General features: G+C 46.8%; 2 protein-coding genes across 3 annotated transcripts in view; one reads left to right on the forward strand and one right to left on the reverse strand.

Moving 5' to 3' along the window:
* Positions 1 to 1,427: 1,427 nt before the first annotated feature.
* Positions 1,428 to 15,423, reverse strand: LOC149316813 (grpE protein homolog 1, mitochondrial-like). Its single transcript, XM_089516329.1, has 4 exons — positions 15,315 to 15,423; positions 4,032 to 4,197; positions 3,132 to 3,213; positions 1,428 to 2,155 (listed from the first exon to the last, which is right to left on the reverse strand). Exons 1-4 carry the CDS (start codon positions 15,395 to 15,397, stop codon positions 1,809 to 1,811), a joined length of 678 nt encoding a protein of 225 aa, XP_089372455.1. The 5' UTR covers positions 15,398 to 15,423; the 3' UTR covers positions 1,428 to 1,808.
* Positions 15,424 to 21,364: 5,941 nt separating this feature from the next.
* Positions 21,365 to 26,468, forward strand: part of SORCS2 (sortilin related VPS10 domain containing receptor 2) — a 184,720-nt gene continuing 179,616 nt past the window's right edge. For both annotated transcript variants that reach the window (XM_089516330.1, XM_089516331.1), the window contains exon 1: positions 21,365 to 21,626. In XM_089516330.1, coding sequence (XP_089372456.1) covers positions 21,387 to 21,626 — 240 coding nt within the window. In that variant the 5' untranslated portion in view covers positions 21,365 to 21,386. The remainder of the gene's footprint in view (positions 21,627 to 26,468) is intronic.

Here is a 26,468-nt window from a genome sequence, read left to right on the forward strand (position 1 = left end):
CACATGCTATGGATTGGTGTAGCTTTTAGAAGCATCAACTCTCACTTAGGATAAGCATCAGATAAAGGAATATGGATCTCCATCTGACAGATGAACACAAAATGGCTGACTGAGCAATCTGCAAGCCTACTTGAGTTCTCTCCATGTCAACATGATATATAAACTGCTGACTAAAAACACTTGAAATCTGAGAGGTAGCTCAAGAATATGCTTGTGTATGTTGAATCTGTTTTGACAAGACTACAGACAACAGTTGCCTGTATGAATCAGCCATTGAAAAGGGATGCCTGAATTTAGGCTATATATTTCCCTGGGGGACGCATTAATGTTGTAGTATAACATTCAATCCATCCTTCACAAAAGCAGGAGCAACCTATGGAAGACCCACCTGCCAAATCATGCTGCTAAATTGGGTTAGTGCTGCTCCCACCAAAACAACCATTATTCTAAGTCAGGGATAGGAATCATATTGCCCTCCCCATGCTATGCAGTGCAATAGAACTCCCACCACTGGCTGAGGTGCTGTAACCTTCAGTTCAGCAACAGCTATTCCCTGGCCATACTATTCCCAACTCCAGGCAAGAGGGGCAGTGGTTTTTACATTCTCTACAGCTTTGAAAGTAAAACCAAGATAATTTTCATATAAAGGTTGTATACTGTTTTGGAGACTAGGGTTACAGATGAGTAATTGAATGGGCATTTAAATGAAAATAATCTTGTTTTCATCTGCAGTATTTATCACTGCTACTACAGAATTGGTGAAGCTAAATAGACTAACTACACAGGAGAGCATTTAGAATCTGACTTTAGCATGAAACAAGCCTTTTCAAGTTTGCTATTTTTGTTCTGGCACTCTGATAAGTACAGCAATGTGAGTTTAAATATGATAGTACGCCTCACTTCCAGTATAAATCAGTGCAGATACTGAAAATGAAATGCTTCCAAGAAAGACTTGCGCTCAAACATGGTTCATTCAAAATAATCTAGTGTTAACCAGCAGGGTCCCAGGAAAAGTCTTCACCAGCCTTCTTTTAGCTATCTGTACTTGTGGACAAGCACTAACCTGTTGTCTCTGGCCTGTAGAGTTGTTCCCCATGTATGCACACACCAATAGAAGACTGAGAGTTTTATATCTGGAAAGTGCACAGTCCTAGCCCTGCTCCATTCTCTCTATATATGAAAGGACTGAAGCATGAAAGAGAGAAAAGCTTGGTTGTACTCCAAAGTACCAATTTCTGCAGAGATCCATCAACTTCTGTGGGCTCTCTACAGGAAGATATGTGAACAGATACATGCTTAATTAACTCAGCTATTATTGTCTTTCAAATTATTTCATCAAAATTTGTATAGCACTTCAAAGTTAGTAGTAGACTGATGCCACTTGTTATTAGGTACATTACTTGGAACAAAGGAAGTTTAGATGCTAGACTGGTGTGTAACCTTCTCTTTATGAAGGAATAAGCAAGAAACGGTGTGATATAAGATATAAAATTACACTGTACGTTCAAAGCCTTTCATCTTGGATAATATCTACAGTGCATTATTTTTGTTGATAAATTACCCAGTTACAATGCAGAATACCTCTGAATAATCACTATAAGGATACACAGGACTTTTACTTGGAATTCATACCACCTGCTTATTCATCTCTCCACATTATCCATATTCATTAAAAAAAAGTTTTAACATTGCTTCATCTGCACTGATGCTCCAACCATCATTTGGTTTAGCTTCCCACATCTTGTAGTGGAGCACTGTTCAGGAATCATAACGGTTGTGAGATGCTTTGATTATTTCAGGTAATATCGCTAAGGTTCTTTCACAACACCTACTAAAGCAGGCCTCAAAGTACGGCCGTGCAGCTTATATCCAACCTTAGATACTAAAGCAACAGTGCCAGGCTCTTTCTCTTCCATAGGAACATGGAACAAAGCTTCGTGTTCATATGGGTCAAATTTGGCTCCAAGTGGATTCAGTTTAATCAAGCCATGCTTTTTGAACACTTTCTGTATTTGAGCTTCTGTCATGGCAAGGCCCTCGTAAAGGTTCTTCAGGTGAGGATTTTCATCCTTCAGTTCCTCTTTGGGAACTGACTCAGTTGCTTTTTCCAAAACATCGGCAACTTCCAGTAAGTCCTTGCAGAAACTCTGAATTCCTAAGATGGAAAACCACAGTGAAACTTTAGGCACTCCATAAAGATACACTAACATTTCAAGTGACAGTAAGATGGAACTATTATTTTATGTTTACTTCTGAGATTTAAAATCGAATGAGATAAAGATTGGGCCAAGATATTATTTCTCTGCAGATGTAGTTACACTCATGGTATGGTCAATGATTTGAACAAGTTGGTGGCAGCAAGGAATAGAAAAAAGATGGGGAGAGGGGTTCACCATCTTTTAACTATTACTTCTCAAATGCCTGGCTCTGACTTATACTCTAGGCCAGGAGTGAACAACATTTTAGTGGCGCAAGCAAAGAGACTACTGCAAAAAACAACAAACAAAAACCACACAGACACACATACAGAAGTGGTCAGAAGTCCATGCCTGATTTGAGAAACATGGATTTTTAAAAACAGGGCTTCAACCTATAACTTTCATACCATTGATTTCACTGAATTACCCTTTCACTGGATTTAACTCAAATCTGTATGTTTATGAAAGCTGAGCATAACATTTACAGCTGGTGCTTTACTAGCAATCCAGACTTGTTCAAATCCACATTTAACTCCACCATGTAATATGGAGTTAACATCTATATAATAAAGTTATGTACATTTTTCCTTCCTTCTCGCTAACAAATGGATGCCACGGATATCTTATACACTTGAGTCTGTTTCAGAATGGAATGTCTGGCAGATGCAGTTTGTTAGGAATGCAAATATTTACATCTCCTTCAACTTATAGCGACTTAGTCTACATCTGGCCTCTCTTCTCTTATTTACAAAATGGAAATAAAATAAAATTACAGTTATACTCAAAGATATAGTCTACCAACTGAAAACAGGGCGTAGAATTCTCAGCATGCTCAAAGCAACACTGCAGTGTCATTTCTGAGTATCCATGTTTCAGTTTTCACTTATGTTTATAATGATGCTTTGGTTCTAGTACCAACAATCCTACACCCACCATATAACTTTGCTTCTTCTACCAATTTCTGAGTTCTCTGTCGTAGATTTTCAGCATCAGCCAGGGCACGTTTATATTTGTCCTGAAAAATAAAAATGAACAGTGGCAATGTAAGATTAGATGCTATGTGTTAAGCAGGCATGCAAAATGCACTATCCCATACCCGCTGGTTCATCCTAAAGCTATTCTTTCCTCACTATCCTTTGATCTATCCTAATTTATAACGGGTATAAATTAACATACAGAAGGAGGAGAAACACTAATCAAAAGCAGGATAAGATGTAAGAAACATGAAGTATACTATTAAAGCCTACGACCATCTGCAACTTTTGTGGCTCACTTGTATTACTCCAAGCCTTTCAAACTCAAGCTTTGCAGTATGAACACCTAATATAAACAGCTATTCAGTCCATTTGGATAACAAAGGTACATGTACGCTTCTTTTCTGTGGCACACTGATCAATTTACATAAATATAGCAATCTTCCTTGGAAGCCAACCCTATTTATCAATTAATTAATTCAAGGCAAACCCTAACCATCACACCCTTTCACACAATGTGAACCTACAACATTAATTAACTAGGGGGGTGGGGGGGGTTGAAAAAATTGCTATTGTAGTAGCAGTGATAAATTGTAAAGACTTCAGGATAGTCTCAAATTATTTATATATCACTTTATTTCATATCTTTCCTATGCTGATGCTATCACTTCAATTCCTGATTTCTGAATCGATTAACAAAATGTTATTTGAGTATTCTTATCCACTAAATTACAGTTGAGCAACTTGAACCTGCCACATGTGTTAGGCAAAAAGAGCGATTATCTGGAAGCCCACAAATGGTCCACTCCCACACTAATTGGCTCAAGTGAACAAGCAGAAAAACCACAACGATCCTTACAGTAATTTCTTTTAATTGTTCTTCCAGTTTGGTCTTCTCCTCTGTAAGTATCTTTCTGGCAGAGTCAGAATCAGGCTTCTGTTGAACATGGTTCTGGTTTGAGTCCTCTTCTACATTTGGTCCAGTGCTTTTCTCCTGTGTCACAGTACACAGCAGTTGAGAAGTTCTGAAACAAAATAAGGATCATTAAAACTGAAGCAACTTTCTGAGAGTAAAAGAAATTATCTAAGTGAAATTATATCACCCCCTGAGAAGGAAACCTCAGTAAACCAACTAATGACAAACACTGAATTTATTAGTCTTCTTTTTCAGAGCCCACAACAGATTCCATCAGTAAAATGATCTGCATTCATTGTTAAGACAACTAGGTTGCTGGATTTATGTTCAACCAAGATATGTTTCTGATTAAATTTATAGCTTATTATTCAGTTATATACATTATCAATAGGTACAAAAACACTTTCCAACAAATTTACATCAAAGTCTTGGATGACAGTTGATGAAGTGAGTTACTATGTGGCAGTTTTATGCTTCAAAGTCACCTTTCACACTCACAGTATATAAACTCATCCAAATTTTACAAAAAAAGCTGGTTTGAATTAACAAGATATCCTTACTATTGAATAATCTTCCTTCGGATCAATCTATCACTGTAGATATAACAACTTTATTAGCATAATTCAGAAAGATGGGGGCAAAATGGTATCTACAGGACCAATCTGGGGGGGGGGGGGCATATGCAGGCCATTTTTTCACCCAGCTTTAGGAAGACTTCTGTTCAACTATACCTTTTGATATTATTGTGATTGTCTTACTGCATTATAATTTTATTTGTAAGCCATCAATGTCCTGAAATACACAACTGTAAATGTGTGCCCTTACCTTTTGGTCCCTTAATCACCTGTCCAGTCATTCATACCATGCAGATCAGACTAATGTAGCATATTCTGGAGAGTACTTAGAAATGTTAATTAATGCAAACTGCAACAATCAAGACGGAAGAAGGGCTAGCTTCATAAAGTGAAACATCCTCACATTATGCTGTCTGCATTGGCTATTCAGTTGTTTTTGACCGAATTTGAAATGCTAGTTTTAACTTTTCCAACCTTTACGTAATCTGAGAACCAGAAGGACTACCATCCCATGTGTGTCTATCACTACCCTCAGTTCACCATGGAGGACACGCTCTCCACATTCTGCCATCTTCAAAAATGAAATAGGTAGGTCCATGAAACATGGGTTTTCTTGGAAGAGAGAATAATAAGAGTGAAAACACATGATAACTCCTTTCCAAAGAGAACACCTGGCTCAACTGCTGCTTGGCTCTTCATGAGCTATAAAAACTTGGCACTCTATTGAGTGACTGGCAGGCCTTTGCCTACAGATGAAGAAAGGCAATTAATTCAACCTCACTCCTTATGAAACCTGATACCATAACTCCTCAAGTTGATTCTTTCGGTCCACAGTCTCCAACTTGGGACTTTAGCCTAACGACAGATCCTATGGTTTTAACATCCAGTCAGGATCTTGTCTGGACTTTTCCATACCCCACCACTCCATGTTCTCTACTTCTTAAGTCACTTAAGACTTCTAGAGTACTCAGAAGTTGTAAGTTGCATCTACATTGATGAAATAATCCAGTTTGACACTACTTTAACTGTCATGGCTCAATGCTATGGAACTGTGGGCATTGTAGCTTGTTGCGGTATCACAGCTCTCTGACAGAGAAGGCACAATGTCTCACAAAAGTACAGTTCCCAGAATTCCACAGCCTTGAGCCATGGCAGTTAAAGTGATATCAAACCGAATTAGTTCTGCAGCGCGGATTCAGTCCCAATCACTGAAGTTGATCTTATCTCAGATTAAAGAGGCCATGGGAAATAGTTTTGCAGATGAAACATATCAACACAGGTTTGGCAGATTTTAGAAAAACTGAGAATAAGAAGAAAAACAGCTTTTCTGAAGTGCTGGAGTTTATTAATTTATGCAATTTTAAAGGCTTTGAGAAGACTATAATGAGCTTTACATTGTATTTAGTAGTTTGCTGTCAAATCCTGAGTGGGGGTAAATTTTTCAAGGGAGACTGCATGATTTTAATTGTAGCACAGGCTTATAGGCCCCTTCAAGACAGTGAAGTCTCAAGCCATTGACAACTGCAAAAGGACCAGCAACTCCGGAAGGACAGCATTTATAAATTTCACAAATTTCACAGTTAATATTTTCACCAGTAAATGGCTAAATTTATGTACTTGCATGTGTGAACCAGAGCTCACAAAGCTTTAAGATAACAGAAACCTTTGCAATTCAGAAAAATCTGTCGAAGTCCTATATATGGAAATCTAGCTATGCAAGACAGAAAAGGCAGGTAGGAAAGGCTGGAGTGAAGACTGGGTCAGTAGGACCAGTTCTGCCATTAAATGGAGTGAACAAACTGTCTGGGCAGATGAGCTCGGATGTCATTGAAGAAGGGGAAAACCTTGCTGCCACAGAGGTGCTGTCAGGATCCTCTGCCTCAGATAGAAGCAAGTAACTGCTAGCTTGACCAGTGTAGGTTTCTGAGGATACAGGTGAGACCCCACTGCCTGAAGCTTTATTTCAGGCAGCAAAGTGGTTTGAGTGTTGGACTATCAATTCTGGAGGCCAGGATTCGATTCCCAGCTTGGCCATGAAACCCACTGGGTGATCTTGGGCAAGCCACCATGCTCTTACCCTCAGAGAAAGGAATGTGTAAACCCCCTCTGAACAAATCTTGCCAAGAAAACCCCATGATAGGTTTACCATAAACCAGAAACTACTTGAAGGTGATAGAAAGATAGAGAATGACAAAACAGATAGGTTTTTAGATGGGATGGGGAAGATGGTGTTAGGCGAAATACAAGCAGGTATAAGGAGCTAGGGTAATGAAGGAGAGATAGGGGAAGAAAGAAGATGTAAGGACTTGAATGGTTTGAATGGGGAAGATGTGAGGTAATGTTTTTATGTGAGATATTTTTGTATGTGTATGTACATGTATTGATATTAGGAGGAACTTCCTGACAGTAAGGGCTGTTCAACAGTGGAACTTGTTGAACTTATGGTGGAGTCTTCTTCTTTGGAGGTCTTTAAACAGAGGCTGGATGGCCATCTGTTGGAGGTACTTTGATTGTGAGTTCCTGCAGGGCTGAAGGGGGTTGGACTGGATGGCCCTTGAGGTTTCTTTCAACTCTACGATCCTACATGTGAATAGAAAACAGTAACTCTTATCTGATTTTCAAAAGCTGTGACTCTAGACAGTGAGGTTGAAAAGGCAGGAATGTGCACAGACATGGATCTCATGAACTTTGTACTGACCCCACAGTGATGCAGAGCCCTTAAATGAGGCTGAGAGGCCCATCTCTCAAACCAGGCAACCATTGAATAGCTATTACATGACCACTCTTTCATCCTGAAGAGCCCCACCAGGACCCAGAGGAGAAATGAGCTGAAGACATTTTTATTTAGGCAGGCATTTGGTGGGCGAATTTTACTGGTGTAGTGTGAGGGGCTGTTTTTAATGGTGTTTATTGTTTTTAACTACAGCTGACTCTCTGCATTAGTGCTTTCCACTTTCGCAGTTTTGATTATTCGCAGATTTAGTTAATATGTTCTCTCTAGGAATCTCAGTGCAACTCTGCCAGATGTTGACCGCAGAGTGTGCTGGAGAGCCTAGGAGAAGTTCACAGAGAAAACACTGCCTTGGGCATTTGTAGGTCCTCCAGCATGATCCCATGGCCAGATTTTGGCAGATGTTGACCACAGAGTTGCACTGGAGGACCTGGAGATTCCCAGAGGTGCCCTCTCCAGTAAAAACATAGTGTTGTTTTCCTTTATTTGCATTTTTTTCTCACTTCCATGAGGGTCCTTCACTCCTCAGCCCAGCGAATGTGGAGGGACCGCTGTATGCTGTTTTTAACAGGCTTTAATATCAGTAATAGTTAATTAATTTTTAGCTTTTGAAAATCAATGTTTGAATCCCATCTTTTTACGTTGTTGTGACCTGCCTTGCATCCCACTATGGGATGTGTGTGTGTGTGTGTGTGTGTGTATATATATATATATGTATATATATATATATAAACAGTGCACACATATACACATATATAAACACACTTGTCCCTCCATATTTGCTAGGGTTAGGGGCACAATACCCCTGTGAATATTGAAAAACGCAAATAACCAAAATGCCATGTTTTTACCTGAGAGGACACCTCTCTTCTATGTCCTCCGGTGCAACTCTGTGGACAACATCCGACAGATACTGACCATAGAACTGCCCTGGAGGAGCTGCAAAGGCCTAGTAGAGTAGTCTCTCTGGGAATCTCTAGATCTCTCAGTGCAACTTTTAAAGTTGACCATAGAGTTGCACTGGAGGACCCAGATATTCCTAGAGAGAACATATGAATCAAATTCCTGGATAATCAAAGCTGCAAATATAGAGGGATGAGTGTATATACATACTATATATATATATATATATATATATATATATTTGTGTATATATATGTACACACACACATACATACACACATACACAGTATATATGTTTCTTCTTCGTGGTCTCTGCGAATCATACAAATGGGTTTTACTGCGCCTGCGCAGTGCTGCTCGGAACCTTCTGGAATCACTGGGCAGAGTTAACTCTGCAACATATTGAAACTTTTTGGCGGTAACTCCGCCCACCCGTTATAAAGCCCCTGCCTTCCCGCTCTTTTCCCCAGTTCCTTTTTTCCGCCGCGCTAGCTGCTTCTAGGAACTTTCGCTTGCTCTTGCTTGATTGGAATCACTCTCGTTTTTGACCTTCGGACTGTTTTTGACCATTCTCTCTCTCCCGCCCCTGGTAACTTTGGACCTTCGGACTGTTTGACTTCGTCTTTGGATCTCGCTTTGACTCGCAGGATGTCTCCTCCTTTCAAGAAATGTGACATCTGCAGCGGAAAGGTTCCTGTTCAGGACCCCCATTCCTCTTGCCTCTTCTGCCTGGGCCGGGACCACGACCCCAGGGTCTGCAGCCTCTGTAAGTCCATGTCCTCCCAAGCCCGTAAGAATCGGGAGTCGCGGCTTACGTCTGCTATTGCCCAGGGCAAGATCAGGGAAGGGGACCCTCGCCCGGCGTCTGCTCCTTCTGCCTCGGCTCCACCTGCCCAGGCTCGTAGCGGCCCTTCCAGCGCCCCTCCTTCTACTTCTCTGGGGCAGGACAAGGGGAGTTCAGACTCTTCTCGCCAGCCGGCCCGCGATGCCGCTCCCAAACCCCCGAAACATCCCCGCACATCGGGATCAGTCGGGCAGGAAACGGCTACCGGCCGTACGGAGGGAGTCTCCTCTGAGACATCGGGAACGTCCCGGGCGGCTCCGGAGAAGAAGAGGTCCAAGTCCAAGCCTGGATCGGACCCCACACCGAGGAACACTGCCTCCGAGGAACCCTCGGGCTCGAGGGATTCCGCTGCCTGTACCGAAGAGCGCGCTAGTCGGACGGCTACTATCTCGGAGTCCCCGATCCAGTTCTTCCCTCCGGATGCACCGCCTCGTCACAAGTCAGCCAAGAAGAGGCAGTCTTCAGCCCCGGAGGCGACCTCATCCTCTTCGGCTAAGAGGTCCAAGTCGACCTCCAAGACTAGCTCCCATACGAGCTCACCTTCCAAGAGGCGCTCGGACGACGCTTCCCTCCCTCGCAAACCTCACCGGGAGTCCCGCCGTGACCGCCCGCGTCCCGACTCTCCGGGACGGGTCGACCCTCTGGCCACGCCTATGGTGGGCAATCGTTCACCCACGGGAGACCTTCACCATTCGACTGCGAGCCGCGTTCGGGACACCGCTGCCCAGACTGTGCCAACTCAGACTCAGTCGGCGACAACGCTCCCTTTCCTCCTGTCGGACGACGAGGAGGTAGCTGATCAGCCACCGAGGTCTCCTTCTCCAGTTTTGCTGGCTCCACGCTCTCCGACTGATCCTCAGTATTATTACGACTCGGAGACGGACCAATTTTTTCTCCCGGTCCCTAAGGAGGTGGTCCTCTCCAAATCTTCCCGAGGTCGGGACCGTCCCCGGGATTTGGACCAACCTCGCGGCCAAGGATTCCATCGTCGCGAACTTCCTGACCGACCAGGCCCATCGGCAGCGGCTCCATCTCGGCGTGTGGACAGGCCTGTCGAGCACCCCAGACCGTATGCTGCGGTGGACTTGGTAGTTTCTGATTCCGAACCCGAGCCTGTGGATTCGGAATACTCTTCGGGAGATGACGATCCGGCCCGGAGCTCTCCACAGCTCTTGCACCACCCAGAGACGGCCTCTCCTACAGATGATGTCAGGTCGTTCCTCGAGCATGTCATCAAGATGTCCAGGGCTCTGGACATTGACCTCCAATATCCCGAGGAAGAGGCCAGGGACCCCCTTGAACGCAGGGTTCGCAGCAGGGCCCACTCTACACCTCTGGTTCCCTTTATGCCGTCCCTGGAAGCCCTGGTCAGACGCTCGTGGGACTGCCCCTCTTCCCTGGTGGGGCCGCCGCGCAAGATCGAATCCCTTTATAAGGTTTCGGCCCCAACAGCTCCGTGGCTGACCTCCCACCCTCGGCAGAATTCTGCTATTGTCGAGGGTGCCCAGCAAACTGCGACTCAACGGCAAGCGGCTGTGCCGTTTGATAAGGAGGCCAAGAAGGTCGATGCCTTGGCCAGGAAGGCATACGCGGCTGCAGCACTGGCGGTGAAGGCGACCAACTACACCGCTTGTATGGGTGCATATATTCAGACCCTTATGGAAGGCATCTCCCCCATCGTGCCCGACGTTCCGGATGAAGCCCAGCGAACCCTCACTGAGATTAGGGATGAGACCCATTCCATCGGCGCATGGCTCATCACTGCTTCCAGGAACGTCGTAGAGTGCTCGGGCAGGGCCATGGCGGCTTCCCTTGCCCTAAGGAGGCACGCTTGGTTGCGGGGTTCGGACCTCAACGCCAACGTGAGGTCTACGATCGAGGACATGCCGATAGATGATTCGGGCCTCTTCCATGCTGAGACGGATGACAAGCTAAACCGGAAGTTTAGGCTGAAGGCAGCGGCGAGGAAGCACGGTATGTCTGCCCCCACCCCTGCTCCATTCCGTAGGAGGTTCCGCCCTTGGCAACAGCAGCAAGGCCAATTCAGCAGGTCCTCCTACCAGGACCGGCAGTTTCAACAACAGGGCTCTCAACGCCAGAGATACCCTTCCCAGTCTCCGTCATCCTCTGGTCGCCGCAACCAGCCTTCTCGGTACCGCAAGAACCAACGGCAGGACCCTGACCAATCCAAAAAGAGGGCATGAGACCTTTCCGCGCACTTCGCCTCTCCCAGATACTTTTTGGACATTCTTAGGCCCTTTATCAACGTGTGGGCCTCCATCTCCTCCGACTCTTGGGTGCTAAACATCGTCCGTAGGGGCTATACCCTCGAGTTCGAAGAGCTCCCGACCACCGGGGCTTTCATTTCCACCCCACCCTCGGACACCCTTCTCGACGAAGTGCGCGCCTTACTGGACAAAGGGGCTATTTCCCCCCTATCCCCTGATTCCTTCCATGCGGCCTTTTTCTCCAGGTACTTCACGGTACCGAAGTCCGATGGGGGCATTAGACCAATTCTGGACTTGAGAGATTTGAACCTCTTCCTCCAATACCGCCGTTTTCGTATGGTAACTTTGGCCTCCATTTTGCCTCTCCTACACCAGGGCCTGTGGTTCGCGACGATCGATTTGAAGGACGCCTACTTCCACATCGGAATTCGGGAGTCCCACAGGAGATTCCTCGCCTTCGCCGTCGGCTCCGACGCCTTCCATTACAATGTTCTTCCATTCGGTCTAGCCACAGCTCCACGAGTCTTCACAAAGTGCATGGCCCCGGTGGTAGCTTACCTCCACCAAAAGGGTTACAGAGTCTTCCCTTATTTAGACGACTGGCTGTTTGTCGCGGACTCCCAACAGGACCTTCAGGATGCAATTTCATTCGCAATCCGGCTGCTGGACTCTCTCGGACTGGTAATCAACAGAGAGAAGTCACATCTCACCCCGTCCAGACAGGTCAAATTCATCGGAGCCATCCTCGACTCCGAAAGATGCTCCGCCTTTCTTCCACCAGACCGGTTCCAAGCACTGGTAAAATCACTGAGCCCCTGCGTATCCCACAGAAGAGTGAGAGCCAGGGACGTCCAGATCGCCCTGGGACACATGGCGTCCACGACCTTCGTGACACCGTGGTCGAGACTTCGCCTACGTCCACTCCAGGCTTGGTTTCTCTCGGTCTTCTCTCCGATGGAGGATTCCCCGTCCAGATGGTTAACGGTACCGAGACCGGTGGCCGCCTCCCTGGGTTGGTGGCTGGACGAACACAACGTGTGCGCCGGGATGCCCTTCCACCAGCCGCAGCCAGAGGTCACGTTGACAACCGACGCATCCCTAGAGGGCTGGGGCGCCCACCTCCTCGACCTAGTCGTAAAGGACAGGTGGTCGGACTCGGACAGTCTTCTTCACATCAATGCCCTCGAGATGCTTGCAGTCGAAAAGGCTCTGAGGGCCTTCGAACCCGCTGTGACAGGCAAGGTGGTGCTCTTGAAGACGGACAACACCACCGTGATGTATTACATCAACAAACAGGGTGGCACCAGGTCAAGCACACTCCTCGAGCTTACTCTCCGCATCTGGGAGTGGTGCATTCGGAGACAGGTTCTTCTTCAAGCAATCCACCTGCCGGGAGAGGACAACGACTTGGCAGACCGTCTGAGCAGATCGTCCTCGGTGTGCCACGAGTGGAGACTCCATCCGGAAACGGTCAGCGTCTTGTTCGACAGGTGGGGAACCCCCCAGATCGACGTCTTCGCGACCGCTTGGAACAGCCATTGTCCCCAGTTCTGCTCCAGGAGGCCAATGACCGGATCCCTCGGAGACGCATTCGCCTTCCTGTGGACGGAGGAGTTCCTTTACGCCTTTCCCCCCTTTCCTCTTATCATCAGGGTGGTCTCCAAGATGATGCTAGACCACACGGACGCGATCTTGATCACGCCATGGTGGCCGAGACAGCCCTGGTTCGCATCCCTTCTACATCTTTCCAGGAGGTGCTTTCTTCGTCTCGAACCTCGCCCGGACCTGCTGTCGATCCGGGACGGACGGATCCTCCATCCGGACATCGACAGCCTACCGCTGGTGGCTTGGAGAATCCTACCCTGACCGCCCTCCCTGACGCCGTGAAGTCGGTGATCCTGGCTGCGAGGAAACCTTCTACTCAGCGTTCCTATGCCTTTAAATGGAGGAGGTTTTGCCTCTTCCTTGAACAAAAGGGCTTATCTCCTGCACAGGTTTCCACTCCAGTGGTACTGGAGTTTTTGATGGCACTTTTGGATGAGGGGCTTTCCCTCGCATCCATCAAATGTTATCTCTCTGCCATCTGCGCAAAATATCAGTTCGGGGGGAGGGTGTCTTTTTTCAAGGACCCCTTGGTGAAAGGGTTCCTGAGGGGTTGTGCCAACCTTTATCCTCCTGCCTCGATACCGACACCGGCTTGGAGCTTGGAGTCGGTACTGTCCGCCCTCCAATCCAAGCCTTTTGAACCGATGGCCACAGCGGACTTGAGACTATTGACTTGGAAAACCGCCTTTCTTGTGGCCATCACCTCTGCCCGCCGTGCGGGCGAACTCTGTGCCTTACGGAGGGACCAGCCTTTTCTGAGATTCCACAGGGACAAGGTGGTTCTCCGTACGGACATTACCTTCTTGCCTAAGGTAGTGTCCGCTTTCCACATGTGCCAGGACATTGTACTGCCTACCCTCGCGTCGAACCCGACGTCAGAGGAGGAGCGGCGTCTGCATTCTCTTGATGTCAGGAGAGCACTGGCATTCTACCTGGACAGAACTGCTGCCTTCAGTCGGTCCGAGAGACTCTTCCAGTGCTACTCGGTACCGAAGCGGGGGTTGCCTGTGTCTGCGCAGAGGTTGTCCAAATGGGTGGCTGGTACCATCCACCTCTGCTATGATCTGTTAGGCAAGCCTCTCCCTGGTAGGGTTCGGTCCCATTCCACGAGGTCAGTGGCAGCATCCTCTGCATTTCTGTCAGGGATCCCCCTCGAGGATGTCTGCAAGGCCGCTGTCTGGTCCCAACCTCTGACTTTTATAAAACATTACAGGTTGGACACCAGAGCCATTCGAGACGCAGCTTTCGGGAGGGCTGTGTTGGTTTCAGGGTTGCATTAATTGCACTACTGATGGTTGTGTTTCAGCACTTATGTACATATGTTACTGTGTCAATTTGTTGAATGATAATTTGCACAATTTCCATGGACTGGTCTTGCACGACCGCTTGTTCCCTTCTCAGGTTTAGCAATGTTATTGCTATGTTTGGTCTGTGCATCTACAAAAAGACTGACTCCTTTTATGGTTCAGGGTGTTTATTGTAATAAATATGCCTTTGGTTTACCATAGCTATGGTCTCAGGACACTCCCTCCGCCGCATACCTAAGCTTGTCAGTCTAAACCCATTTGTATGATTCGCAGAGACCACGAAGAAGAAGGACAGGTTGCTCACCTGTAACGGTATTTCTTCGAGTGGTCATCTGCGAATACATACAAATCCCACCCGTCCGTCCCCTCAGTGTCCTGCTCTCTTTGGCTCTCTTCCTTCGCCTGCTTGGCGGAAAAATTGCGGAACTGGGGAAAAGAGCGGGAAGGCAGGGGCCTTATAACGGGTGGGCGGAGTTACCGCCAAAAAGTTTCAATATGTTGCAGAGTTAACTCTGCCCAGTGATTCCAGAAGGTTCCGAGCAGCACTGCGCAGGCGCAGTGAAACCCATTTGTATGTATTCGCAGATGACCACTCGAAGAAATACCGTTACAGGTAAGCAACCTGTCCATATCTATACAGACACTATATATACACACAGAGACACAATATAAATGTGTGTATGTACATATATATATATATATATACTCTATGTGTGTATAGATATACATATGTAAATATATACATACACATATTTATACACAGAGTATATATGTATGTATGTATATATCTATCTCTATATATATAGTATATATACATGTAAATATACATACACACACACAATATATATATATATATATATATACATAAACATACACAGACAGTGTGTGTGTGTATATATATATATTCAAACATATACATATTTGAAATTAATAAATAAATTAAACGAGGGATGGAGGGAAGGGCTTTTTGGCCCAGAGTGCAGGCCCCATTCTCCTCCTCCTGCTCTTCGCCTTAGCGTTCTAGCCGCCTTACCTCCACGGAGGCCCCGCGGAGAGGAAGACGTTCCTCCCGGCTAGCCCCATCACCCGCCGCACTCCCCTTACGGCCGCCGCCATAACGCCGCTTCCAGCTCCTTCCCCTTGACGCTCAACGGAAGTCGCCTCCAGCCAATCAGCGGCCAGGTGAAGAGCGCAGGGAGGCGGAAACAGCCAATCAGCAGCGCCGCTGAGGAAGGACGCTACGCTAGGAGGTGGGGCCTCGGCCTCTGGGGCCTCGTCGCAGAGAACACGTTCCCTGGGCCGCGAGGCGGTTGGCGCAGGCGCAGCTGCAGTCGGCCAAGTGCGCAGGCGCAAAGAAGGCGAGCGTTGTGGCCAAAGACAATAACTGTGCTCTTTAAGGAATTTTTGGACTTCAACTCCCAGAATCCCAGACTATTGGCCAACATGGCTGAGGCTTCTGGGAGATGAAGTCCAAAATCTCTCAAAGGCCACAGTTTGGGGACCACTGCATAGTTTTACTGCATGAACATATTCAGCTAACCATTCAGAACTCGTGATACAAACATTTAGGTAGACTTAGTCCCAAAACACACTGGAGAAATAACCCAGTTTGAGAACGCTTTAACTCTTTTTCTGGCTCAAGGCTGTGGAATTCTGGGAGTTGGAGTTTGTTGTGGGGTCCAGACCCCACAACAAACTCCAACTCCCAGAATTCCACAGCCTTGAGCCAGAAAAAGAGTTAAAGCGTTCTCAAACTGGGTTATTAATCCAGTGTGGATGCAGCCCTAATTTCACCACAATTGTACCCTGGATATTTCTTCAATGAAGTAATCTCATACAGCAAATTTTGGTCTTCCAACAACACCTCCTCAGAAAACCTTTCACACAAACTTTGTTTTACAATTTACATAGCCCTTATTTTGTCCCAACACTTAATCCAGATTTCTCCTTTGACCACATATTGTTCCTGACAGAAAATATTCTCTCCACAGTTGCTGTGCTTCCTTGAAGTCAAAGAATATACCTTACAATATTACAAAAGTTTTGAAAGTCTCAGTGTTCTTCACTCATTTGGGGACAAAAAATCTTTAACCATCGTCGGATACAGAAATTTTCTTTATTCCATTTATCCAATTGCCTCACGATTGTAGATTTTATGAGGGTCTACCAATGTAATACACAGGTTTCTTCTGTGTCTCTGTGTGCAGTGCAATGAATTCCGCATTCAAGCTGTCTTGTATTTATAGTTTCTTGTGGGTTTGGGGGGTTCTGTGGCCATGTTCTAGAAGAGTTTATTCCTGACGCTTCGCCAGGATCTGTGGCTGGCACCTTCAGAGATACACAGATGCTGGCGAAATGTCAGGAATAAACTCTTCTAGAACATGGCCACAGAGCCCCCCAAACCCACAAAAAAACTATGGATGCCGGCCATGAAAGCCTTCAACTTCACATTGTCTTGTATTTCTTTCCATTCAGGTGTCTTCCTTAATAGCACCCAACTGAACACCTCAGTGGCTGCATCCACACAGCAGAAATAATCCAGGTTGACACCACTTTAACTGCCATGGGTCAATGCTATTGAATTCTAGGAAGTGTAGTTTGTTGCGCCACCATGGAGTCCTGGTGGCACAGTGGTTAAATGCCTGTACTGTAGCCACTTACTAACAAATCACAAGGTTGTGAGTTCAATACCAGCCAGGGCTCAGGGTCAACTCAGCCTGGCATCCTTCCGTAGGTTGCTAAAATGAGTACCCAGCTTGTGGGGGCAATTAGCTTACACTTTGTAAACCGCTTAGTACATGAGTAAGCTGTACAGAAATGTACTTGCTATAATGTAAGAGAGCATAGCATAAAGGCCACAATGTTTTATATGCCACACAAGATCCTTCCTTCACCATCTTTTCTTTTCTAGACAGGGATTCGCGTTCCCGTATCTTTAACAGCCACAGAAGATGAAGATGCTCAACATCCATAGGTTTCCCATGAATGGGGATACACAAAGTTTGATATCTTGCTTGAAGTATCCAAAATTACCCAACTGCACCTATACCTAGGCTTATGCACGCATTTCATTTACAAACTTGGAACAATCACTTTGACCTGACTCTGTGGTTATGGTTGCGTTAAGGATTGTTGTTGAACTGGTGGAAGAGAAGTGCTTTGCCTACTCAAAAAGCACTTTTAGAAGGACTGGCTTTTAACTTTACAACATGCGGTCTCTGAACAAGTGCAGGCCTTTGACAGGAAATTAAATAAAAGTCAATGAATGGTGCAACTCTGTGTATATCTCTTCAGAAGATATACAAGTCGGTCGTTCAAATCTGCAGAGGTTCAGTTCCAGACCCCTCACTCCATCCGCAGATGCCAAAAACCGCAGGAACTCAAGTTCCGTGTTTTTAATGATTTTGCACAGCCACACCACCACAGACATGTGCCACCATTGGGGATAATGTGGTGGGGTCATCCCTGGATGCTAAAATCCACAGACAGCAAACCGTGGTTGGGACAGTCGAACTGTACATAAAAGATGAATTGCATCCTGTAAAACAGATAAACTGACTCTTAAAAAGGCACCTACCTCCACAGGAGTGGGGACAATATAGAATATGGAGTGCATGCAGCCCCTTTCAGCCTCACCCCCAAAATGTATATATTTACTTTGCAAACAGTGCTTCATTTTCTCCATATCTCCCCTCCTTAGGGTATCTTAGACCCAGAAGAAGCCCTTTTCAGACTGGGAATATATAATCCTTTTTGGAATCCAAAGCCCCAGAAGGACCAAAAACATAGCAAAATTATTGCATGTGGCCTCTAAGTAGTATAATTGATTTACAGAAAGACCAAAGGTTTAAAAAATTAAAGGTTTCGGTGTGTGGCAGGCAGCCCTCTAAGGAGACCAATGTGGTCTCTAGCCTACCCATCCCAACTGCCCCTGCTGTGGCCTGACTGTATTAGGGTGAAGAGGAACTTTTCGGGAAGCATATTGACTCATTTTGTACTGCTACATAGTGACAGAGGTACAAAGAAAAGTACAATTTCCTAACTCTTTTGTACCTCACTTTTGTTTGATATTTTAATTAAGTACTTCAACACAGGAAAGTACAATTATTTCCATATCACAGATGGGGAATTGCTTGGAAAGACACCCTAATTTGAGCCTAATAAGGAAGCAAGGATTCATAGCTCTCTCACAATCACTATAGTGCATCATTGCTGTTGTGTGCCTTCAAGTTGTTTCCAACTTATGACAACCCTGAGATGGTTTTCTTGGCCAGATTTGTTCAGAGAAAGGTTTGCCTTTGCCACTTTCTGAGGCCAAGAGAGTGTGACTTTCCTAAGGTCACCCAGTGGGTTCCCATGGATGAGTAGGGAATCGAATCCTGGTCCTCAGAGTCCCAATCCAACACTCAGACCATTACACCATGCTTATTTTCCGCTGCTCTAGAGAATAGGATCTGGAACAATGGATGCAAGCTATAGGAAAAGAGTTTCTGCCTCAACATTAGGAGGAACTTCCTGACAATAAGAGCTGTTTGACAGTGGAATATACTCCCTTGGAGAGTGGTGGAGTATCCTTCTTTGGAAGTTCTTAAACAGAGGCTGGATGGCCATCTGTCAGGGGTGCTTTGATTGTGAGTTCCTGCATGGCAAAAGTAGGGTTGGACTGAATGGCCCTTGGGGTCTCTTCCAACTATGATTCTATGTATTCCATTCCATATATGTATAGTGTGCCCGCGCTGAGTGCGGGCTTGGCATCTGTGGTTTGAGCTTCCGCAGACAGCAAGGCCCAGCTTTCTAAATGGACACACATGCATGTGGCAGTGCAAGCAAGAGCATGCACCCATTGAGAAGAACAGGACTTAAGGGTCAGCGTTTTTTAATATCCATGGGGGGGGGGTCCAAAACGGATCCCCGGGGATAGCAAGGGCACACTGTATTGTTTCATGTATTCTCATGTATTCATCACCTCTCTCGTGTATGCCACACTTTCTCTCGGCCTCAGGGGAAGGCAAGGGCAAATCCCCTCTGAAGAAACTTTACAAGAAAACCCAGTGATAAATTTGCCTTAGGGTCTCCATAAGTCGGAAATGATTTGAAGGCACAAAACAACAACAACAACAACACCTCACAGGGCTGTTGTGATGATAAGGTGGTGGATGGGACCATGTGTTGTTTGTTGGAACCTGACTTGTTTGATGGAAGGGAGGAGAATAAAAAAGAAATGTGATCAAAAGCTGTTTGTGTGTGTGTGTGTGTGTGTGTGTTCCCAAATGTGGCTGTTAGATATGGATGTGGATGTGTGGGGGGACACCAAGACTTGGCTCAGCTCTCTCAGAAGGGGGTGCTGGGAACCTTCAAAGCCTGTCCTTTTGTGAGGAAGGAAGGGAGCCAGCATGTAGTATAACCAGCCCCACACACTGACTGACTGCCCTGGGCATCAGGGAAAAGTTGCTCAGGCCCCTTGGCCCCAGGGAAGCCAGACCATGGTGCCGCTAGGGCTGTTCTTTAAGGAGGTAAGAGGGAAGGCACCCCAAAACCTGACCAGACCCACTTCCATCAGGGGAAGGACGTGCTAAAACAAATTGCTATATTTGCCCACAGGGAAACCATGCTTGCCCATAGGGATACAGTGGGTCCTTGTTATCTGCTGGGGTTTGGTTCCAGAAACCCTCATGGATAACAAAATCCGTGGATGTTCGAGTCGCATTAAATATAATGGAAAAGGAAAATGGTGTCTCTAATATAAAATGGAAAATCAAGATTTGCTATTTGGAATTTATACTTTAAATATATATACATATATTCAAGCCGTAGATGCTTGAATCTGTGGATAAAAAATCCATTGATAAGGAGGGCTGACTGTACTTGCCTGTAGAGAAATAACGGAAGATACATGCCCATAGGGAAAGACCGGAGAATACTGGCCTACAGAGAAATATTGGAGGATACTTCCCCATAGGGATACATTGGAGGATACTTGCTGATAGGGATACATAGGAGAATACTTGCCCATAGAGATACATTGGAGAGTACTTCCTCACAGGGAAAGACAGGAGAATAGCAATAGCAAGTACATTTCTATATCGCTTACTGGTGTACTGGGCGGTTTGCAAAGTGTAAGCTACTTTAGGTAAATTTAGAAGAACATTTGCCCACAGGGAAACATTAGATGATACTTGTCTATAGAGAAAGATCGGAGAATACTTGCCTATAGAGAAACACTGGAGGATACTTGTTGGTAGGAAAATACAGGAGAATACTTCCCCATAGGGAAACATAGAGGAATACTTCCCCATAAGGAAACATAGGGGAATAACTGCCCATAGAGACAGATAGGAGGCTATTGCCCAAAAGGGAAACATAGGAGAACACTTCCCCATAGGGAAACATAGGGGAATACTTCCCCATAGGGAAACATATAGGGGAACACTTTCCCATAGGGAAACATAGGGGAACACTTCCCCATAGGGAAACATAGGAGAACACTTCCCCATAGGGAAACATAGGGGAATACTTCCCCATAAGGAAACATATAGGGGAACACTTCCCCTTAGGGAAACATAGGAGAACACTTCCCCATAGGGAAACATAGGAGAACACTTTCCCATAGGGAAACATATAGGGGAACACTTTCCCATAGGGGAACACTTTCCCATAGGGAAACACTTTCCCATAGGGAAACACAGGGGAACACTTTCCCATAGGGAAACATATAGGGGAACACTTTCCCATAGGGGAACACTTTCCCATAGGGAAACACAGGGGAACACTTCCCCATAGGGAAACATATAGGGGAACACTTTCCCATAGGGAAACACAGGGGAAAACTTCCCCATAGGGAAACACAGGGGAACACTTCCCATAGGTCTTTGGTGTCAAGGCGTCCCATTTGAGGGGTCTTCTTCTTCTTCTTCCAGGGACGCAGGGCCCCTGTGTGTCCGGAAGGTGGCGCTGTCCCCCTCCTGGGCGTGGAAGACCCGGCGCGTCCTCTTTCCCACGCAGCGCCACACCGCCTCCCTCCTTCCCTGCCTCCTTCCATCCTTCCTTCCTTCCCTCCTTCATCTGCTCCATTGGCATCACCCTCATCCTCGCCCTGAGGCCGGGGATGGCGCCCTCGGCGGTGGCTGGGGAGCGGAGCAGGAGCAGGAGCAGGAGCCGGCTGAGCCCTGTGGGGCTGGCGGTGGTGCTGCTGCTGCTGCCCTTGGGGCTGGGGGAGGGGGAGGCTGGGGGAGCCCCCCGGGCGGCTTCCCCGGCCCCGGCCTCCCTCCTCAGCACCTCCTTCGTCCTCAAAGGCGACGCCATTCACAACCAGGCGATGGTCCACTGGACGGGAGACAACAGCAGCGTAAGTGGGAATGAGGCCATGGACCCTGCTGGGCTCCCCCTCTCTCAGGGGGCCACGGAATGGAGCAAGGCTGGAAACACCAAAGGCACTGCTTGCCCATAGGGAGAACCAGACTTGCCCAGAGAGAAGCATTGGGGTGCACACTGGGAATGCATACTATGGCTTCCCTAGGGGCAAGTGTGGTTTCCCTATGGGCAAGTATGGTTTCTCCATAGGCAAGTGTGGCTTCCCTAGGGGCAAGTGTAGTTTTCCTTAGGCAAGTGTGGTTTCCCTATGGACAAGTATGGTTTCCCTATGGGCAAGTGTGGTTTCCCTATGGGCAAGTGTGGTTTCCCTATGGGCAAGTGTGGTTTCCCTATGGGCAAGTGTGGTTTCCCTATGGACAAGTATGGTTTCCCTATGGGCAAGTGTGGTTTCCCTATGGGCAAGTGTGGTTTCCCTATGGGCAAGTATGGTTTCTCCATAGGCAAGTGTGGCTTCCCTAGGGGCAAGTGTAGTTTTCCTTAGGCAAGTGTGGTTTCCCTATGGACAAGTATGGTTTCCCTATGGGCAAGTGTGGTTTCCCTATGGGCAAGTGTGGTTTCCCTATGGGCAAGTGTGGTTTCCCTATGGGCAAGTGTGGTTTCCCTATGGACAAGTATGGTTTCCCTATGGGCAAGTGTGGTTTCCCTATGGGCAAGTGTGGTTTCCCTATGGGCAAGTATGGTTTCTCCATAGGCAAGTGTGGCTTCCCTAGGGGCAAGTGTAGTTTTCCTTAGGCAAGTGTGGTTTCCCTATGGACAAGTATGGTTTCCCTATGGGCAAGTGTGGTTTCCCTATGGGCAAGTGTGGTTTCCCTATGGGCAAGTGTGGTTTCCCTATGGGCAAGTGTGGTTTCCCTATGGGCAAGTATGGTTTCTCCATAGGCAAGTGTGGCTTCCCTAGGGGCAAGTGTAGTTTTCCTTAGGCAAGTGTGGTTTCCGTATGGGCAAGTGTGGTTTCCCTATGGGCAAGTGTAGTTTTCCTTAGGCAAGTGTGGTTTCCCTATGAGCAAGTATGGTTTCTCAATGGGCAAGTGTGGTTTCCCTATGGGCAAGTGTGGTCTCCCTATGGGCAAGTGTAGTTTTCCTTAGGCAAGTGTGGTTTCCGTATGGGCAAGTGTGGTTTCCCTATGGGCAAGTGTGGTTTCCCTATGGGCAAGTGTAGTTTTCCTTAGGCAAGTGTGGTTTCCCTATGGACAAGTATGGTTTCCCTATGGGCAAGTGTGGTTTCCCTATGGGCAAGTATGGTTTCCCTATGGGCAAGTATGGTTTCCCTATGGGCAAGTGTGGTTTCCCTATGGGCAAGTGTGGTTTCCCTATGGGCAAGTGTGGTTTCCCTATGAGCAAGTATGGTTTCCCAATGGGCAAGTGTGGTTTCCCTATGGGCAAGTGTGGTTTCCCTATGGGCAAGTATGGTTTCCCTATGGGCAAGTGTGGTTTCCCTATGAGCAAGTATGGTTTCTCAATGGGCAAGTGTGGTTTCCCTATGGGCAAGTGTGGTTTCCCTATGGGCAAGTGTGGTTTCCCTATGGGCAAGTGTGGTTTCCCTATGAGCAAGTATGGTTTCCCAATGGGCAAGTGTGGTTTCCCTATGGGCAAGTGTGGTTTCCCTATGGGCAAGTATGGTTTCCCTATGGGCAAGTGTGGTTTCCCTATGAGCAAGTATGGTTTCTCAATGGGCAAGTGTGGTTTCCCTATGGGCAAGTGTGGTTTCCCTATGAGCAAGTATGGTTTCTCAATGGGCAAGTGTGGTTTCCCTATGGGCAAGTGTGGTCTCCCTATGGGCAAGTGTAGTTTTCCTTAGGCAAGTGTGGTTTCCCTATGGGCAAGTATGGTTTCCCTATGGGCAAGTGTGGTTTCCCTATGGGCAAGTGTAGTTTTCCTTAGGCAAGTGTGGTTTCCCTATGGGCAAGTATGGTTTCCCTATGGGCAAGTATGGTTTCCCTATGGGCAAGTGTGGTTTCCCTATGGGCAAGTGTGGTTTCCCTATGGGCAAGTGTGGTTTCCCTATGAGCAAGTATGGTTTCCCAATGGGCAAGTGTGGTTTCCCTATGGGCAAGTGTGGTTTCCCTATGGGCAAGTATGGTTTCCCTATGGGCAAGTGTGGTTTCCCTATGAGCAAGTATGGTTTCTCAATGGGCAAGTGTGGTTTCCCTATGGGCAAGTGTGGTTTCCCTATGGGCAAGTGTGGTTTCCCTATGGGCAAGTGTGGTTTCCCTATGAGCAAGTATGGTTTCTCAATGGGCAAGTGTGGTTTCCCTATGGGCAAGTGTGGTCTCCCTATGGGCAAGTGTGGTTTCCCTATGGGCAAGTGTGGTTTCCCTATGAGCAAGTATGGTTTCCCAATGGGCAAGTGTGGTTTCCCTATGGGCAAGTGTGGTTTCCCTATGGGCAAGTATGGTTTCCCTATGGGCAAGTGTGGTTTCCCTATGAGCAAGTATGGTTTCTCAATGGGCAAGTGTGGTTTCCCTATGGGCAAGTGTGGTTTCCCTATGGGCAAGTGTGGTTTCCCTATGGGCAAGTGTGGTTTCCCTATGAGCAAGTATGGTTTCTCAATGGGCAAGTGTGGTTTCCCTATGGGCAAGTGTGGTCTCCCTATGGGCAAGTGTAGTTTTCCTTAGGCAAGTGTGGTTTCCCTATGGGCAAGTATGGTTTCCCTATGGGCAAGTGTGGTTTCCCTATGGGCAAGTGTAGTTTTCCTTAGGCAAGTGTGGTTTCCCTATGGGCAAGTATGGTTTCCCTATGGGCAAGTATGGTTTCCCTATGGGCAAGTGTGGTTTCCCTATGGGCAAGTGTGGTTTCCCTATGGGCAAGTATGGTTTCCCTATGGGCAAGTATGGTTTCCCTATGGGCAAGTGTGGTTTCCCTATGGGCAAGTGTGGTTTCCCTATGGGCAAGTGTGGTTTCCCTATGGGCAAGTGTGGTTTCCCTATGGGCAAGTGTGGTTTCCCTATGAGCAAGTATGGTTTCTCAATGGGCAAGTGTGGTTTCCCTATGGGCAAGTGTGATTTCCCTATGGGCAAGTGTGGTTTCCCTATGGGCAAGTGTGGTTTCCCTATGGGCAAGTGTGGTTTCCCTATGGGCAAGTGTGGTTTCCCTATGGGCAAGTGTGGTTTCCCTATGGGCAAGTATGGTTTCCCTATGGGCAAGTGTGGTTTCCCTATGGGCAAGTATGGTTTCCCTATGGGCAAGTGTGGTTTCCCCATGGGCAAGTGTAGTTTTCCTTAGGCCAGTGTTGTTTCCCTATGGGCAAGTGTGGTTTCCCTATGGGCAAGTGTAGTTTTCCTTAGGCAAGTGTGGTTTCCCTATGGGCAAGTGTAGTTTTCCTTAGGCAAGTGTCGTTTCCCTATGGGCAAGTGTAGTTTTCCTTAGGCAAGTGTGGTTTCCCTATGGGCAAGTGTGGTTTCCCTACGGGCAAGTGTGGTTTCTCCATAGGCAAGTGTAGTTTTCCTTAGGCAAGTGTGGTTTCCCTATGGGCAAGTGTAGTTTCTCCTTAGGCAAGTGTGGTTTTTGCATAGGCAAGTATGGTTTCTCTATGGGCATGTATTGTTTTTCTGTGGGTAAGTATGGTTTCTCTATGGGCAAGTATGTTTTTTCTATGGGCAAATATGGCTTCCCTATGGGCAAGTATGGTTTCCCTATGGGCAAGTATGGTTAGCCGGTATAAATTCACGTTTCACTAGTCCTGCTGGGAATGGAGGACATTTGGACATTCCTCCTGGACAAAAAGAAAAGGTAGGGTTTGAAATGGAGGAAAAAAGAGAAGGTCTGGCCCCCCTGCTCTGTGGAGACCTGCTGAGCCCATAGAAAGTGGGGTGTGTGGGGGGGACCCTCTTCCCACTCCTCCCCAAATGAACACATGACCAAAACTTTTTTTGGGGGTGGTCTTTAGACAATCCTCCCCTCCCCTTCCTTTTAGAAGGGTCTCCTCTTCCTTACTCTCTCGGGGGACAGCAAGACCTGAATGGGCTTTTCGAGTCTCCAGACTGGGTTGGGAGAAGTTGGGCCCCTAGTAGACCCCCTCTCTTATTAGAGAAGAGCTTCCAACTCAAGCCACTCTTTCTTTGGTCCTTCCAGCCATGTTAACTGCCCTCCAAGGATGTCCGCCTTTCACAGGACATATCCTTCATTTCAATCTTCTGGCCCGTAGAAATTCCCAAATGGTCCTCCCTTTGGAGCATGACAAAGAAGCATGGATTTATATTGATATGAGTGTTTTTAGCTTTTCGTACATTCTGCAGTGCCTTGACCTCCTTTGCAGTTTGGACAGCTGGCCACCTTGACCCTGACCCATGAGGAGCCTGTGGATGAGACATCTCCAAGACATGTCCTCCATTGCTCTGCTCACATCCTGAAAACTCAGTCCTGTGAGCTCCCTTATTGAGTCTATCCATCTGATGTGCTGTTGTCCTCTCTTTCTACTTCCTTCCACCTTTCCTAGCTTTATTATCTTTTCTAATGAGTCATGCCTTCTCATGATGTGGCCAAAGTATGATAGCTTCACTTTGATCATCTAGGCTTCCAGGGAGATTTCAGGGTTGGTCTGTTCAAGGACCCATTTGTTTGTCTTTTTGGCTGTCCACAGTATCATCAGTGCTCTCCTCCAGCCCCGCATCTCAAATGAATTGATTTTCTTCCTATCCGCTTTCTTCACTGTCCAGCTCTTGCATCCATACATGGTGATGGGGAACACAATGGCTTGGACAATTCTAATTTAAGTGCTCAGGTGTATTTCTTTACTCTTTAGGATCTTTTCTAGCTCTTTCATGGCTGCCCTTCCCACTCCCAGTCTTCTTCTGATGTCTAAGGGCGTGAATTTGGT

The sequence above is a fragment of the Sceloporus occidentalis genome, unplaced genomic scaffold (assembly GCF_023333645.1).
Source record: "Sceloporus occidentalis isolate IW3139 unplaced genomic scaffold, rSceOcc1.0.p SCAF_3, whole genome shotgun sequence".
Classification (NCBI taxonomy): Eukaryota; Metazoa; Chordata; class Lepidosauria; order Squamata; family Phrynosomatidae; genus Sceloporus; species Sceloporus occidentalis.

Bases quoted from the DNA above. Each gene is read 5' to 3' on its own strand.
- LOC149316813 (XM_089516329.1), bottom strand. From the start codon at position 15,397: ATGGCGGCGGCCGTAAGGGGAGTGCGGCGGGTGATGGGGCTAGCCGGG. The intron at 4,198-15,314 runs GTAAGGCGGCTA...ATTTTGTTTCAG, and splicing joins TCCGCGGGGCCTCCGTGGAG to AACTTCTCAACTGCTGTGTA. The intron at 3,214-4,031 runs GTAAGGATCGTT...TTTATTTTTCAG, and splicing joins AACAATTAAAAGAAATTACT to GACAAATATAAACGTGCCCT.